At 44.1% G+C, this 16,127-nt stretch overlaps 2 protein-coding genes and 1 long non-coding RNA gene across 5 annotated transcripts in view; 1 reads left to right on the top strand and 2 right to left on the bottom strand.

Moving 5' to 3' along the window:
* Positions 1-1,565, bottom strand: part of LIN9 (lin-9 DREAM MuvB core complex component) — a 38,340-nt gene extending 36,775 nt beyond the window's left edge. The window contains exon 1 of one of the 2 annotated variants that reach the window (XM_064415354.1): positions 1,468-1,565. In XM_064415354.1, coding sequence (XP_064271424.1) covers positions 1,468-1,546 — 79 coding nt within the window. In that variant the 5' untranslated portion in view covers positions 1,547-1,565. Of the gene's footprint in view, positions 1-800; positions 925-1,467 lie in introns of those variants that run through there. The other variant, XM_064415355.1, reaches the window with a different exon arrangement.
* A 7-nt stretch (positions 1,566-1,572) lies between these two features.
* Positions 1,573-16,127, top strand: part of LOC135297617 (uncharacterized) — a 34,826-nt gene continuing 20,271 nt past the window's right edge. The window contains exons 1-4 of one of the 2 annotated variants that reach the window (XR_010359550.1): positions 1,573-1,901; positions 2,020-2,104; positions 7,047-7,178; positions 15,803-15,930. This is a non-coding gene — a long non-coding RNA (uncharacterized LOC135297617). The remainder of the gene's footprint in view (positions 1,902-2,019; positions 2,105-7,046; positions 7,179-15,802; positions 15,931-16,127) is intronic. The other variant, XR_010359549.1, reaches the window with a different exon arrangement.
* Positions 7,173-16,127, bottom strand: part of PARP1 (poly(ADP-ribose) polymerase 1) — a 30,521-nt gene continuing 21,566 nt past the window's right edge. The window contains exons 14-23 of the mRNA XM_064415353.1: positions 15,966-16,094; positions 14,501-14,584; positions 13,582-13,704; positions 12,938-13,066; positions 12,132-12,230; positions 11,426-11,578; positions 11,019-11,146; positions 10,593-10,654; positions 9,434-9,548; positions 7,173-8,011 (exon numbers count right to left, since the gene is read on the bottom strand). Of these exons, the coding sequence (XP_064271423.1) occupies positions 7,930-8,011; positions 9,434-9,548; positions 10,593-10,654; positions 11,019-11,146; positions 11,426-11,578; positions 12,132-12,230; positions 12,938-13,066; positions 13,582-13,704; positions 14,501-14,584; positions 15,966-16,094 (1,104 nt within the window). The 3' untranslated portion in view covers positions 7,173-7,929. The remainder of the gene's footprint in view (positions 8,012-9,433; positions 9,549-10,592; positions 10,655-11,018; positions 11,147-11,425; positions 11,579-12,131; positions 12,231-12,937; positions 13,067-13,581; positions 13,705-14,500; positions 14,585-15,965; positions 16,095-16,127) is intronic.

The following is a 16,127-nucleotide window of genomic DNA, read 5'->3' as shown; positions in this document are numbered from 1 at the left end:
AAGAGTTGGTATCTTGATGAACTTGTGTGGTGCTGAACAAAACAGTGTCACCAAAAGATGTCTGCCCTGCTCTGTGCACATCTACTGAAACTAGTAAATGCCCCAGTTTTAGCTTGGCAGGGGTTCACAGTTTGTAAGAGGACATATCAAGATGGCATCTGGACACATTTTACATGGAATAATTTCCTCTTCTGTAAAACTCAAGTACTTTGTGCATGAATCCACGTACACAGCAACACATGCCTGGTTTTTAGCTACACTAAGTTTTTATCAAACCCTTGTGCTCTTTGAAAACAACATCCACACAAACCCTATGGAGATCACAGAATCAATGGGGTTAAAAAAGACCTCTGAGACCATGGAGTCCAGCTTTTAACCAAACACCATCATGTCAACTAGACCATGGCACTGACTGGCACATCCAGTCTTTCCTTAAACACCTCCAGGGGCAGTGACTCCAGCACCTCCCTGGGCAGTGCAGTCCGCTCCAATGTCCACTCACCCTTCCAGTGAAGAAACTCCTCCTAACATTCAATCTCAACTTCCCCTGCTGAAGCTTGAGATTATGCCCTCTCGTTTGCTGCCTGGGAGAAGAGGCCAATCCCCACCCGGTCACACTCTCCTTCCAGGAGCTGGAGAGGGTGATAAGGCCACTCCTGAGTCTCCTCTAGGCTGAGCACCCGCAGCCCCCTCACCAGACTGATGCTCCAGCCCCTTCTCTGGGCTCTCTGCAGCACCTCAATGCCCTTCTAGCAGTGAGGGGCCCAGAACTGGACACAGCACTCGAAGTGCAGATATACCTGTATGCATGGAAACACATGTTTACATGCTGTCTTCCTGTACAGCCAGGTTTCTGCTGCTGACACACAACACGAGGTCTCCGAGCTCTTCCCTGCGCATCCATCAGTGCCCCTTACACCCAGCGTGCGCACGCCCTGACCCCCAGCCCTGCGGAGCTGCTCGCACCGTGCACAGCACGGGCTACGAACACACAAGCCCTTCCTGCCCCCACGGGCGACAGCCGGCTCCGGAGCGCCGGGCAGCTCACCCGCTGCCCGGGCCAGGACGCTCCTTCCCCCGCACGGCCCCGACCCCCGCGGGCAGGGCGGGCTGTCACCGCGCCCCGCCCGGCTCCGCTCCCCGCCCCTCCCGCCCGGCAGGTGCCGCCCGGGCGGGGCGGGGGGCCCGGCCCCGGCACCCCCGAGGGCAGCGGGGGTCGCACCCTCGGGACGGAGCTCCCCGCCCGCCGCTCGGGCCGGGGCCTCGCCCGTGAGGGGCGGCGGCGGGGGGGTGGGGGGGGCCGGGCCGGCCCGGTTGCCAGGGAGGAGGCTCGGGCTCCGGCCCCGCACGGCGCCCGCGGCGGGAGGGAAGCGGCGAAGGAGGGAGGCGGGCGGGCGGCGGGGCGCGGCGCGGGGGTCCCGCCGGGACGAGGGGGCGGCAGGAGCGGGGGCACCGGTCCCTACTCACTCTCGTCAGGCAGCTGATCCAGCTCCGCCATCTTGAACGAGCCGCGCCGCTTTTTCAAAGGCTGCCTGGCGCGGGGCATTCTGGGGGAGGAGACGGGGCCGGGCGCGCGGCGGGCGCGCGCGCGGGGCGGGGCCTGCGCCCGCCGGCCGTGAGGGGCAGGGACGGGCCGGGAGCGAGGGGAACGGGAACGGCGCCGTGGGACTAAAGGGAACAGCGCCGTGCCCAGCCCCGCGGGAACACAGCACCAGCGTCAGGGAGGAGGAGTGGACGTGATAGTACTTCCAGTCTGGTTCCGATTCCCTGCCACTGGCCGGGGCGCCTTCCACTAGACCAGCTTGCTCAGAGCTCCATCCAAATTGGCTTTGAACGCCTCCAGGGCTGGGCTAGCCAGAGCTGCTCTGGGTGACCTGTGCCAGTGTCTCATCACGTTCCCAGTAAATACTTTGTTCCTAATATCGAACCTGATTTTCCTCTCTTTCACCTTGTAGCCATTACTCCTTGTCCTATCACTGCTACAGTTCCTGACAGAGTCCTTCTCTGGCTTCTTTACAGCTCCCCTTCAGACACTGCAGTGAGGTCTTCACACAAACTTCTCCAGGCCTGAAGAGCCCCAGCTTTCTCAGCCTGTTGTCATAGGGTAGGTGTTCCTGTCCTTATCCTGCCATGGTCCCCCCCTGGAGTTGCTGCAACAGTTCCCTGCCATTGGTATGATGTGGGATGAGGGGGAATGGGTGACTGGCAGTTCAGGATGGGGGCAAAGGGGTGGGAGGTGTTGGCTGCCACAAAGGGTCACCCCAAAGCAGCTGTGCTAGCTTTGAGTCTTTAAACAATCCCATTACATTATATCCATCCTCCTTCAGTGAGTAATAACTTTTTGCCAAACTCTGCCTATTTCCCTTGTCACTTTTGATGAACAGCTGCAGAGGTGAGGCTCCGGGAGGAGTAAGGGATCACAACAATCCCCAGCCCTGGCCCCGCTGTCACGGTCCGTGGCACTCAGCCCAGGAGGCGGCTGGAATGCTCGCCCAGCCCACGGCCTGAAGGTCAAGGTCTCACTTGCTCTCACCCAGTGCAGGGAAAGCCAACAAACCCCAGAAGTGGGTGGCTCTTGCCTAACAAGCTCCTTGCCTTGGCCTGCCCTCTACCATCTCACCCCTGAAAGTTTTCTTCAAGCAGCAGCAGTAAGGTTCTTTTGTGTAGTTTTCTTAGATCTCTGCACCACAGTGAATTCTAAAGCTTCTGCATCAAGAAATGTAAGTGTGGAAATACCACCATGAGCCACAAGCACCTTAACTGCTCATGGACCAGACTCTCTACATAGGTTTAGCTTTGAGTATCTACTGCTATTATACCAACCAAAATTCCCTTTTTTTAAAGATATAAAAATAAATATGAAAATGCAAATTGAGCCTCAAAATAAATAAACAGTCTATCTTAGTTGGGGCTAAGAAGTCTGTGTCACATGTTAAAAATATTGCCAGGAGCACAGTGGTGTAATGCAAAATGGATGCCATGCCTGGTTGTATGCAGCTCTTTGAAAGCACCTAGGTGAAACTAAATATTCTACACAATACAGAAAATGTGTGTCTTGGGACATGGAATAGAATTTAATTTGTGTTCTTAATTTGCTAATGAACTCAGATGACTAGGCACTCCAGCAGGTTGAGAGGGGCAGGAGATAGGTCATGTTATTAAACAATTTTAATACATACATAAATAAATAAAATCAATGCTGCCCTTGTGCTCAAGGGGGAAAAAGCCAGTTTTTAAGCGAAGAAACAAACTCAGTGAAATGCTTTAGAAATTCCCCCCAGGGCTTTCCATGTACATTGTAGCAGAGCTAAAAAAAGAAAAAATGAAAAAAAAAAAAAGGGAAAAAGAAAATACAAAGCCTAGCTTGCATTTCCAGCCCCCTTTTCAGGTCATTTTGAAAGATTCTTTAAACAGCCTTCCCTCCCCCTAGCCCCCAGAAGGTTCAGTCAGAGCTTTCATACTGCACAGCTCCAAAGAAAGCTGCTACAGCAGACAGTTACAAAGCACTGTAGGCACAAAACTAAAGAAAGTAGTAACAAAACACAACTAAATAGTAATCTGTGGTATTCCAAACACCAACCTCCCCAACCATTAAATCCTGCACAATTTTCCCCTTTTAATAAAACACTTCCACCACCCAAAACGCCTGACACGGACCAGACCTTCCAGGCTCAGTTAAACACTGTTAATGGCACCAATATTTCTCTGTATTTCAGCTGTGCTCCCCTTGTGCCAAGGGCTGTGTGGCAATGCTCAGCTAAGACTGGAGACACTGAGACTTCCACAGCTGACACAAGACACAAGGTTTTCACTGCTGTGCTTTGTAAACCTTGTCATCAGCTCTGGCTGCAGCGCTGCCCAGAGCCACCCTCGTGGTACAGCTTTCCCTGAGCAAGGGCTCTGCAAGGGAGGAGTGAAAAGTGTTCCACAACACAATCACATTTTATAACAGTCCTCAAGAGTGTGAATTTCTACAAGGGAAAAAGGAATCAAACTCGGTGCCTTTCAGGGAGTCTTTGTAGACTGCAACAAAACTAGATGAAAAAGGTGAGAGATTTTCCCCCTCCCCAAACATCTCCTGCCAATCATCTCACAAATTAATAGGTGTGAAGGTAGAATTCCGCTCCCAACAGCACAATGATTTTTCCTTCATTTCATTATGGTTCCTGGATTAAGAACCTTTTACATCTTGGCCTTTAATGAATGCTGCAGTATCTCTGTGTTCAGGTTTTTTGTTTGTCCTGTGCTCGCTGTTTCCAAGTCACACAAATCTGACCCCGTTTACAAAGGCCCAGCCAGGGCCCTTCCTCAGCGTGCACACAAACACACAATGTTTTCAGTGCATCCTTCTCCCATTCTGGCAAATTTGCAGTTTGCGCTTGGGTGACGTGGAAATGACACCACTCTTCCGACTGGCAGGGTGACTGAAAACATCCGCCCTGGCTGCCAACAACCTGCCTGAGGCGCTGCTGACTCACCTGCTGGCACAGCTGGGGGAGGTCCCCACACGGCTGCACCGCTGCCATTCGCTCTCGCCAGGGTCACGTTAGGCACCTGCTCCTAATGCTGCGTGCTGAAATGCTGCAGAGCACAGCCCTGCTCCCACTGCTCCTCAGCTGCTGCAGGTGATGGCAAGACATGGCTTACAGCACCTACTGACCAATGCAGGCACAGTCCTGTCAGCACACAGCAGATACTGCTGTGTCCAGGGGACAGCTACGCTGCCATTTTCTCATCTCCCCTAGGCAGGCCCTGGCAGTAGGAAGAAAAGCACAGAGAGCTGGCAGGAGAGCATGCTCTTCAGTCACTGAAGCACCTTCTTGTGAAGTCTGAGTCCTGCTGCATTAATCACATTATGAAATTAGACTTTTTAACGAGGGGGTGGAGGAAGCAGTAGTTTCCCCTTTGAGTTGTTGGGAAGTCATTCCTTCTTCTTGCCTGTCCCTGTGTATCTCACTTCTCTAGAAGTGATCTGCAATGCCCACAACAGGCCCACATGCTACCTTCACACCAGAACAAATTAAAATCACAGCAATTCATCTTAGCTGGGACCTACATCTGCATTTCTTCTCACAGGTGCCACTTCTCCAAAATGACCATTTCTGGAGAGGCAGCCTGGCATTAATTTTAAAGTGAAAGCACACACAAGTTCTTGTTCAGATGCATGTACTCCACAACAGTGAAACTATTTTTATGGGCATAACAGGAGCGTGAGTATAATACTCTAAGTTAGGGGCCTCAACATGTACATAAAAGCAATTCAGGCAAAAAAAATTGGTGGCAATAACACTTCAGCAGACAATTACATCATTATGTCCCCAGAATTCAGAGTGAGGTCTGTAACAGTCTCCCAGAAAGCAAGCTGAAGCAGACTTCAGTAGTTACAAACACTTCAGGCCTCATTTAAGAACATGGCATTGACAAAGTTTCATGTGTCCAGAGGTCTTTTTCATATAGAAATAATTTGTTTTGGGGTTTCCCCTCCACTTTCATTGGATTAGAAACTGAAGGAGGGCAGGGGCAGAATGTAATTGTTTTATGGCTAAAGTACCAGGATGGGCAACTTGTGCTTAAATTTTTTTTTCCTCAGACATTTTTTTCCTGCATGAACTCAGGCGAGTCACAAAGAATTTACACTGCCTGCCAATCAGTAAGCCTAGGCTGCCTTCCTTCAATTAACTGCATGGACTGTCTTAATGTCTGCGAGCCACCGTACAACAGAGCCTGCAGCCATGCTAAATAAAGATAAAGTGGTTAAATATTTATAAATTGCTGCTTTTGGTAGTTTAACATTTAGATCAGAAGCCATTCCTCAACATGTCTCCCCTGAAAAAGAGCACAGGATGTCATGGGACCTAATGTCTTGAAAACTCGTTCCTTTCAAGTGCTTTTGACAGAAATGGGACTGCCTGTTCATCCAGCTCTGCTCTGTGCTTGTACTGCCAAAGCAGGGCTTCCAGTGACTGTCACCACGCTGCTCCTGCCAGCCTGGCCCCGGGGAGGGGCTGTCCATCCACTGGGAGGGGCTGTCCATCCCAGAGAGAGGATCTGCTCCGCTCTGACAAGCTGGCAGCAGAAGCAGTGCCTGGACTGACATCAGATTTCACTGCAGGATGGTGGCAGGGGTCTCCCAGAGTCCCCAAAGGGCATCTGCTTCAGCAAGTCCTGTAGCTTTTCCTGCTGTATTTGTGCACTTAGGGACAGCTTGGGATGTAGTTCCTTGTGCTGCAATTATAACTGAGCACTATGTACACAGCACAAAGCACTCCTTGTGCTGCTTGGGCTGGAGCAACAGGGAACTTTTAGCCACCTCTAAGAGAGCATCAAAAGCAGCTGCCTTCAACTCCTGGTCCAAACTGAACTGTAAACTGCTTTTTTAGAGGGGGAAAAAATCATCTATCTTACAACTAAATGGAACAAGTTCTCATGTTCTCTTTCAGAGACTGACAAAATCATACTTAAGCAACTTACCAAAAGGGCTTTTTGGAAGCAAAACAATGATTAGCCACTGGTTAAGCTACTTAAGAGGCAGAAGCCAGGCTACTCTCTTCACTTCCTCTCAAAATCCATTATCACCAACCCAAATCAATTTTTTCTGTTGAGCTGTCCTCAAGCCACACAACTTACCCGCTCCTTCTACATTTCCTTCTCTCCCTGAAAGCAGATTTATTTTTCATCGATCACTCTTCATCCTCTTCTCATGCAGGGGTCCTGGGAAGACCTGCACCATTAGCACCCACTTTGGCTTTAACTCCTTTTACAAAAGGCCCTGGGACACAACAACATTTTAGGAAACAGATCTTCTGTTTCCACACCGGTTGCTAAAGACTGAAGCCACCACTGTCAGAATGATCTTGAACTGTCCCTGTCTTGGGAATTAGCCATCACTTTCCCTAATGCCTCAGAGAAATCAGTAATTTTTGAAGAGAACAATCTGATATTGTTCTATGGTTAAATGCTCCCACATTGCTCAGTGACTAAAAGTGAGAAGTAACAAACATCATAAAACATTGAAATTATCAGTTTGTATTGCTGTTTTGAGACAGGCATTTCAAGATCACCAACAGAGTAGCGACAGACCTCACTCCAGGTCCTGATGAACGCAGCTTGAACCCAAACTCAACTTACAGCTTTGTTAGGACGTGAGTCTACAACAACCAACTTACATCATGTTGAAGGTAGGTATTTAAAGGAGGTTTATTGGGGCTAATACTAAATTCAAACAGCCACAAGCTCATTTTCCATGTTTACCACACCAACTGTTGACAGATGAAGTCTCAGTGGAAAGTCCAAATTTTAATTTCACCGTAACTTCTTGAAACATGACTACAGATTTCAGTATTTGGCATTTGATCCTCGAGAGAGATACCACGTTTAAGAACATTCTACCAAATACATTTAAATTATGACTCAAAACCAAAACAATTTGGAAGTTTTGAAACATAAAACTGTTAGTATGAAATTAGCTTTTATTTTTTTACCTCAAAATAAATGCACATTTATCATTTAGTCAAGTGAAAACTGAAAAAAGAGTATCTTAAAGAAGGGGGAACCTTAATAGAGCAAGTACCACAAACGTGCAAGTTCCTTCTCCTGCTCTTGCCTAGCTCTGTTTGGCTAAGAACACCAGAATAATTTCTTTTTTTCTCTCTTGTCAGTTTGGTCAATTAAAAGAAACACTTAAAGCATCAGAATTAGAAGTGGTATAAAACAAAACCAGGTACTCGTTCTCATCAGAATTCAGGTCCATGTATTGCCACACTTTTTATATAAAAACTTTCACTAAGTGTTGTACTAAATAGGATTTAGTAATTTCTTCTGCAGTTTAGCTCTTGATATCTTGGTAAGAGAAGTCAATGCATAAGCATGTCAGAAGTCAACGCTATAGTGTAACTACAGTACAACTCTAACAGGGCTTCTAAATACTGTTCACCAGAGTGATGTCTTATAGTTGAATTTCAGTTTCAACAGGTACTTCAGATTTACCTGAGCAACATCATACACAATATATCTGGGAAGAATGTTAAGGAATAATTACAGTAGTTGATATTAATGACACAGAAAAACCTCAAAACACAGTGAACTTCACATTTGAACTTAAGTTACCATTCAAGATGCCTGTGTCATTAACCAATTCTAAGAGCTCAAACCACAAAGCTTTAAATATGACTTTTTCATGATTCTGAAAATGTTTTATACAATAGCTAGGAACAAGCAATTAAGTTCTGTGGAGAACAGTGCAGCAGGAATCCTGAGTGACAGGCAGGTGAACTGACTTAGATACAGGGCTGTGGCTCCTGAAAATTATTTTCTGTCAGAGTAACATACATCTGTCTTGATATCTAGGCAGAAGAGTCATATAGCTTAAATGAGAGCTACAGATTCAGACCCAGCATTTACAATTGCAGTTCTATTGCTACCTTCCAGCACAGTCATTAATGCCTTCCTAATTTCCCACTAAAAAACCCAAACAGGAATCACAGAGAAGAGCTCTACAATGACTGTCGGTGTTTGCACATTCTTATTTTTCCAGAGACAATCCCAGCTCATCTATTTGTTTCACAATGTTTTAGGCCTCAAACTTACCTCTAATCCCAAAGTGCAAAACAAAATAAATACACATCATGTTACCTCAACTAGCTAATATCAACTGTATTATAGCTCATCATCTGACAGATGGTGTATTTAAAAAAACTCAAGATAAAACCAGTATTGCCCAGACTCCTAGTAGGAGCAAAACAGCTCACCAAGGCCAGAGGCAGTTTCTGCAAACCCAAAGTTTGGACTTCTGAGTTACCTGCTTCACTGGCAGTGAAGAGAGCCAGCTGGACCTTAGACATCACTTATTTGCATTCTTATGACATCTTGTGGATTTAAAGCACTAATTGATTTGGAGGCACTTCTGCTTGGAAAGAGACTTAATGGCTACATCTCTGCTGGGCATTTGGGACATACCTCAACACTTGCAGAGGTCTGGGGAACTCAAAAGATGTGCTGAGAGAGTGCAAGAGCACAGAGCTGGCTCCCCCACCTTCTCCTGGCCAAGCTGGCACACCACAGCACCATGAGAGAGAACCAGACTGAAGTGATGAGAAACCACAGGCTGCATTCCCCTCCCCTTGTCCTGGCACATCTCTGGGCAAGACACTACAGCAGTTTTGCCTGATCACTCCAATAACTTTTGTTCCTGTTGGGGAACAGCTATTGGTATGTGTACTGCTTCCTTTTTTTTTGCAGAATGACAATTTAAGTACAGCAACTGTAAAAATCATCCCCCTTGCAGAAGAGATTGTCTGCAAATACTCCCCAAAGCAGATCTAAACAAAACCAAACAAAACACAGTGAGGCAAGACTCCTCACTGGCCTTAGTGAGGTCCTGCAAACACAGTGACACTCAAACACCACGTGCAGCCAGTGTAACAGCAAAGGATACTCATTATACAGAAGGCAGGTATCATTAATTCCTGTGGAGATCCCATTCCCTAAGGGAACTTCTACACCACCAAGGGTGGTCGTGGCTGTGGGATCAGGAGCAGTTTTGCCCAAGCCTAGAAAGGAAAAACGACATTAGTTACAAATCTAGGAGGCAAACACAGACTTTGCACAAAAAGAAAATGATCCAGCCAGCCAAATACCACTTCAGATATACTTTCAAATCAAGTGTAGAAGTATCTTTAACAGAACATGAAAAATACTGTTTGTTTATTCAATTAAGCACCACCATATTTATGGCAGTTGTACTCTGCTACATTAAAAATGAGAATTTTAGACTTTCAACTGTTAATTGTCTAATCTGTATGATCAAAGCTAAACCAGAACAGATTCATAGCTCTCATATCCTAATTCCATTAATGAAAGCATGCACATTGCAGCATTTCAGACAAGTACAACAAACCAATTTTTATTCTCATTAAAATTTTCAATATAAATCTGATTTAACATCCATAAGAACATAAGTAGTATGTATAGAAAAAGGTGCAAAATCACTTTTTATTCTCTTTTGGGCAACCTATTTTTTAAGCCTCTCAAAATGAATAGTTTAAGATAAGCCACTCATTACTGAAGATATTTTTCTTCAATCTCCCATCTTGGTACAGAAGACAGTAATGATTATCATTTCTTTTGCTTGAGTTAGACAGTTAAGTCTTTTCTCTCATCTTCTTTTTCAATATATGACACTTTTTGCAGATAGAAGTGTAATGAGAGCAGTTGTTCCATCTGAACTTTTATTCCCAGCTTTTCACTTCTGTCCAAGCTTCTAAGCCACTTTGGAAGCTAAACAATGATTCTTCTGATCTATTCATCTCTCTTCTAAAATACCCAGTACTGTTACAATGAAGTTGGGAGAATGTACTCTATATCTTCTCCAGTGTAACATCAAATAGAAGTTCCCTCCTGAACTTCAGCACTTTCAGTCTTAACACTCAGAGTTATTAACTTGCATCTTAAAACACCCCATACACATCCTGATGCAACTAAAGGGCAACATTATGCAACTTCTTAAAGGAAGTACAGCTGAGACGTGACAATAACTCTCTTCACTAAGCACCACAACCAATTACAGATTACTAATGACAACTACTAATGCTTACCTTTGACACTGTGTTTTCCCTTGGGCAATTTTGTGATGTGGGAAGCATTCTTTAGTTCGTACCTGGACAGCACAAAGAACACACAGTAGCACTTTACATTTGTCTTAAATCATCTTAGTGGGAAAAAAAAAATCACAAATTTTTCAGGCTTTAGTTTATGATGAGCTAATGTAAAGTTAATCTAAATTCTAGTCTTCTGCAACTCAAACTTTGTCTTGGTTACTAATTTTTATGATGTTAGCATTTTGTACAAGATTCAGCTAGATCTGCAACAATAGCTCTTATTTTAAGAAAAAACAGATCTTGTTTCTGAAGAAAAAACACATGCTGCTTCTTCACACTGAAGAGAAGGCATACAATCCTAGCATCACCTTCTATGAGGATGTATTAAGCACATTTGGCAAATACTCTTCATAAGTTACATACATATTTCCAAGGGCGACTTCTCCCAGTAGCACTAAACCTATGGGATCAGCTTGAGATGTGTGACAGTAGTTTGCACTCTTGGATACCATGTCTGCAAAATAGATGCCCTTCCCAAACATGTAGCCGGTCTGCAAGAAGAAAATAAATAAATAAAGAAATAAAACTGGGGCAATCAGATAACCCAAAGGCAGCACTGAATCCACCTGGCTGGCTCCCAGAAGAGCAAAGCTGCAACTCAAGCTCTTGTGGACACCAATGCACAACCCACTCAGGGGGCACAATGTTCTCTAAATGGTGGCAGATAACACAGGGCCCTCCCCACACAGAAATCCCCTTCTTTATAGGTTGTCCCTGCCTGTGGCCATCTCTGGGCACAGGGATGCAGCCAGAGAAGCTGTTCCACCCACCACAGGAGCCTCAGGCGGCGCTATCCGCAGACCCTGCGAGAGGATGCCAGCGAAGTTGGTGGTGCGGGAGCCGTGCCACAGCAGCTGGCGGTTGTGGAGCTGCTTGAAGGGCTTGTAACGCTGGCTCTCCCCCTCACGCTCAATCCTGAAGATCTTCAGTTCACAAGAGGATAGGAGGAAAAGAAGAACCAAGCAAATAAACCATTAATTTCATGCAACTTGTCAGAGGGGAGGAAAAAAAAAACATCATCCGATCTGCAAAGTACATTGATCTGCTAGGGAAATTGATCAGGATGGGTTTTAATGTTTGTAATTGGCTGTGTCAGGCTAGCAGAAAAGAGGTAGCAGCAATCATGCAGTACTTGCTATTGATTACTTCTCCACCTTTTCTTCTGCATTTTCATGAGGCTCTATTTTTCTGAAAAAATCATTCAATGAACTAAGGCTCAATTTCAGATGATTACTCCTCCACCTTCCCTTTGAGGCAAATTAAATTAAAATAAAAACGCCAAAGCAAAAACACCTCATTAGATTAATCTCTGCCTAGACTTTTGCTATCTAATTAAAAGAAAATGTTCTATCAAATCATTCCTTTAACAGAGGAAACTGGGTAAGCTACTCAAAAATATAAGGCAATTGCAAACAAACAGGTCAACTTAGGAGAGTCTATCTTCCCAAAGATAAACCCCATTATTGCCCAGCTTACATCCACAACTTTGAGGTCATATGCATTGTGTGTAGCAGCGTGAGTGTTCTTCACATATTGCTTGATAATCTTGGCTTCTTCTGAATCTTTATCAACAACCTGCAAAGAGACAAATGAGAAGTTTCCTCAGCACACAAACTAGGAGCCATCTTATAACATGACAACATCCACCCTATGCCTGCACTTGCACCCTTTAAACCTCCTAAACCATTTAAGTAGAAATACATTCCTAGCTAGAGACAGTGCACAGATATACAGACAGCCACAGAATGTCTGAGACAGTGCTGGAAATTGAGATGATTTTCAATTCCACTCAAAGAAGGGTGAGCCACAGACTGAGTCCAGTCCAGCTTTCAACACCTCCAAGAAGAGAGCCACCATGGCCTCTGTGGGCAAACTTGTCCAGTGTTTGACCACTGTCAGAGTAAACAAATTTTCAAAACCCAAAACAAACAACATCAACAATAAAAATTTTTTTCTTTTGTTTAAACACAAATTTCTGTATTTCAATTTGTGCCCACTGCCTCTTGTCACTGGAAACCACTGAGGAAAGTCTGCCTCTGTCCTCTTTCCTTCTTTCTCCCATCAGGTATTCCTAGATATTGATACAATATCCCCTGAGCTTTCTTTTCTCCAGGTCAAAACAGCTCAGATCTTTCTGCATCTCTTGAACGTATGCTCCAGTTCCTTAACCAACCTCAGTTCTATGTACCTGTCCAGTTACAGTTTGGGTGATTTATTTTACTCCAAACTAACAGGATATCAGCTTTTATTCACAGCCATTCATTGCCTTTTATTTCCTTTACCTTAATATCTGTTTTAAGTTTTTCATAGTTGATGTCAATTGGGTCTTTATCTCCATCTTCATTTCCACCTCTGAGAAGGCTGTAAGCAACCTCAATATCAAGCAAGTTGTCCAACATCTGCACTTTAGCCTGAAGAATTGAAAGAAGTAAAGTTATGTTACTTAGGCCTTTGACACATTCAGAATAAGTCTGGGATACGTCAAATTAAAGAAGTGTCTGACAATCACTGGCCACATGGGTGCCATCACTGGCCACATGGGTGCCATCTAATAACACAACACTGTCTTTAAATTTATCTACATACCCAAATACATTAAAATATACACACATATAGACACATAACATCTCTTATCTTCTAATACCTTATGCATATACTTATTTACACAGACACATGCACTTAAACAAACAAACAGATATTCTGAAGAAAAACAAGTTTAACCTCATGAAAGCATGAGGTTAAACGTGTTTTTCTTCAGATTATCTTTTTGCTTGTGAAGTTTGAATGCTTTCTTTAACCTCTGCTTTTATGAGGTTAAGTAAGTGTTAAATCTCACATATTCTCTATGTTAGATGTCTGGCATCAAGACCTGTTGCCTGCAAGCAACATTTTCCAACATTTGTAAAAAACAATTTCTGGTCAATACCTGAATGTATTCCAAGTTATTTAGGAGAGGTGGCTTCTTCATCCCAAAGTCATGAGGAATCAGTGTATAGAAGCGGTTGGAGAGGTCCAAAATCTGGGATTCTGAACCACTGTCAGATACTGCCTAAACAAGACAACAAGCACCAAAGAAAATTACTGAGTAAGACTAAGTCTGCATTGCAATAAAAACACACAAGATACTTAGGGACTAATACAGGAGCAGCAATGCAAATAGTGCTTTGCTTTAGTCTCATAGGACTCAAAAGAACAATTCTATTTAAGTGTCTTGCATGCAGCAAGTCACTGTATTTGCACAGAAACACACAGAATTATGTATGAGAAAAATTTAATGGGGATTATCTTTCTGGAGGGCAAAATAAAGTCTTCAGGACATGTAAGTGGTGCATATACTTGTCAAGGTTCTGATCTATTCTAGCAATTGAAGAATTCCTGTATCTATGCTTTGCCAAGGAGCCTGTGACAAAAAACATGGTTTATGCTGGTACATTTTTGCAATCTGTAAAGGCAATACTACGTAGTGATTCTGGAATGGTTCAGATCACAATCTGTAAATACAGCAACGTTATCCAACTAGACCCTTTCCTGTGTCAACTCAACCTTTATTCTCATCCTCTGACAAACTTCTCTGGGGTAGAAACACCAGCTCACTACTAGATCAAAGCACCAGCTTCATTTGCTCAGCTGCCATTTATGTTTGGCACAGCCTGAAGTTTGTGCTACAAAAATGCTGAAGACACAAGTACTGCCCACACCGGTACAACAGTGAGAACTAAATGGTTACCCATGGAAGCCACATTCTCTTCCCCAGAGAGAAAGAAAGCACAGCTCAGAATTCACCCCACTGAGCCCAGAACAACTTCTGAGTTCCCTTTTTGCTCTACCATCTCTTTGATGCTCACCTGCTGAACCTCATTCAGGATGGAGTACGCACTCTGGATCTGTCGCTTGCTCAGTTTTCCCAATGGCATTTTCTGCAAGTCAATCTGATAAAGACATAAGTATTAAACCCAACTTTCACTACATTTAAACCACTGCAGCATTCCCTCTCTGGTTTCTGGAGAACTAATTTCTCCATGCTAACAGGACTGACCAACAAAGAACGCAAACATTTTAGACTCTGAGGATTGAGGAATTATGTCAGAAGGACACACCATTGAGAGGACATCCTATAACCAAAGGAATACTGCAATAGGAAGCTAAGCACACATGCTAGGGCAACACAAAAATGGGATATTAATTATCTGGCATGAAGTTTAATATTAACCTGGTGTCAGATGCATTTCTTAATTCATTAAGTAACCATACACTTAAGGCTGGCAAAGAAGTAAACTGAATTAAGTAATTCTTGTTCATAAGACCATCTGTGTCTAGATACAATCCAGACACCTCTTCCAACTTTACCCTATAATTATCAAGGATCAAATGCAAAGATGATAGGAGGTGCTTCATATTCATGAAAAATGAGCCAAAACCCCTCAACTAAGTTAAAAGCAATGTCTTGGTTGCCTGCATTTATCCACTGATTTAATTTAATGTTGGTTTTCTTTGTGTATTGATGGATCTTGGGAGAGTACTGGTAAGTGCTACATTGTTAAAGGACCACCTGAATGCAAAAAATTAAGCCCACTGAAGTCTTTTAGAAAGACTAAAAGACTCTAGACTCTTGACAGTACTCACCATACACTCTGCAGGGTAAACTAGTTTTTACTTTAGTTAATGGATTTAAGGATCAGCTCACGGACACAAGACCCTATGAAACTGTCTGGCTAAGTCCCACATTATTTATCCACTATGGAGCTAGGAAACCCAGCTGTATGCAAATCTTCTCTGCAAGATGAACTCACAAGGCTTTTTCAAGCCATACAGACTCTGGTCTGAGGTGCATCTCATTTGCTACCCAAAATCCATGGTACTCCAGCCCCAAATGTGGTTCCCTGCTTAGAAAAAAGGATGCCACCATTGTCACATGACCAGCACATTGGTTATCTGTGTTAATACTTTAAGAGCATTCAGCAAACAGCAGGCACTATGCAGGTGTGACTGGGAAAAAATACAAACAAACAAAACCACAGAATGAGTACTGCTCCCAGGACTGGCAGACAATTTTCTCCTAGGCTTGTTAAACTGAAGACACTGATAGACAAAAAAATGCACTTGTGTTTTAAGAACTGCATGTATTGTAACTAATTTACAACTTCCAGGGCTTGGCAAGTTCCAGTCAGACTCTTCCCTTTATTTGAAGATCGATCCAAAACTCACACTTGGCTTTTGGGAAGTATGAAGCACTCTGGATTGCAAAGAACTTGCTTCTGTTTGTGCAAGCATGATGGTAGGTTAGGGAGAAACATGAATGTGTGTAATCACCTCAAATTCCACCATTGCTTTCTTCATGCTCTCCACATCAAAGATCATCTTAATAAGATCTTGGATTGGCTTAGCGAGTTTTGATTTTGTCCCAGCACCTACTGTCAGTTTCCTGACAGCTTCTTCATCCTGGAAGGTAAAAATAGTATCAGAATTAGCAAA

Source organism: Passer domesticus, chromosome 3 (assembly GCF_036417665.1).
Source record: "Passer domesticus isolate bPasDom1 chromosome 3, bPasDom1.hap1, whole genome shotgun sequence".
In the NCBI taxonomy this organism is placed as follows: Eukaryota; Metazoa; Chordata; class Aves; order Passeriformes; family Passeridae; genus Passer; species Passer domesticus.
This window is presented reverse-complemented; position numbering and strand designations above follow the sequence as displayed.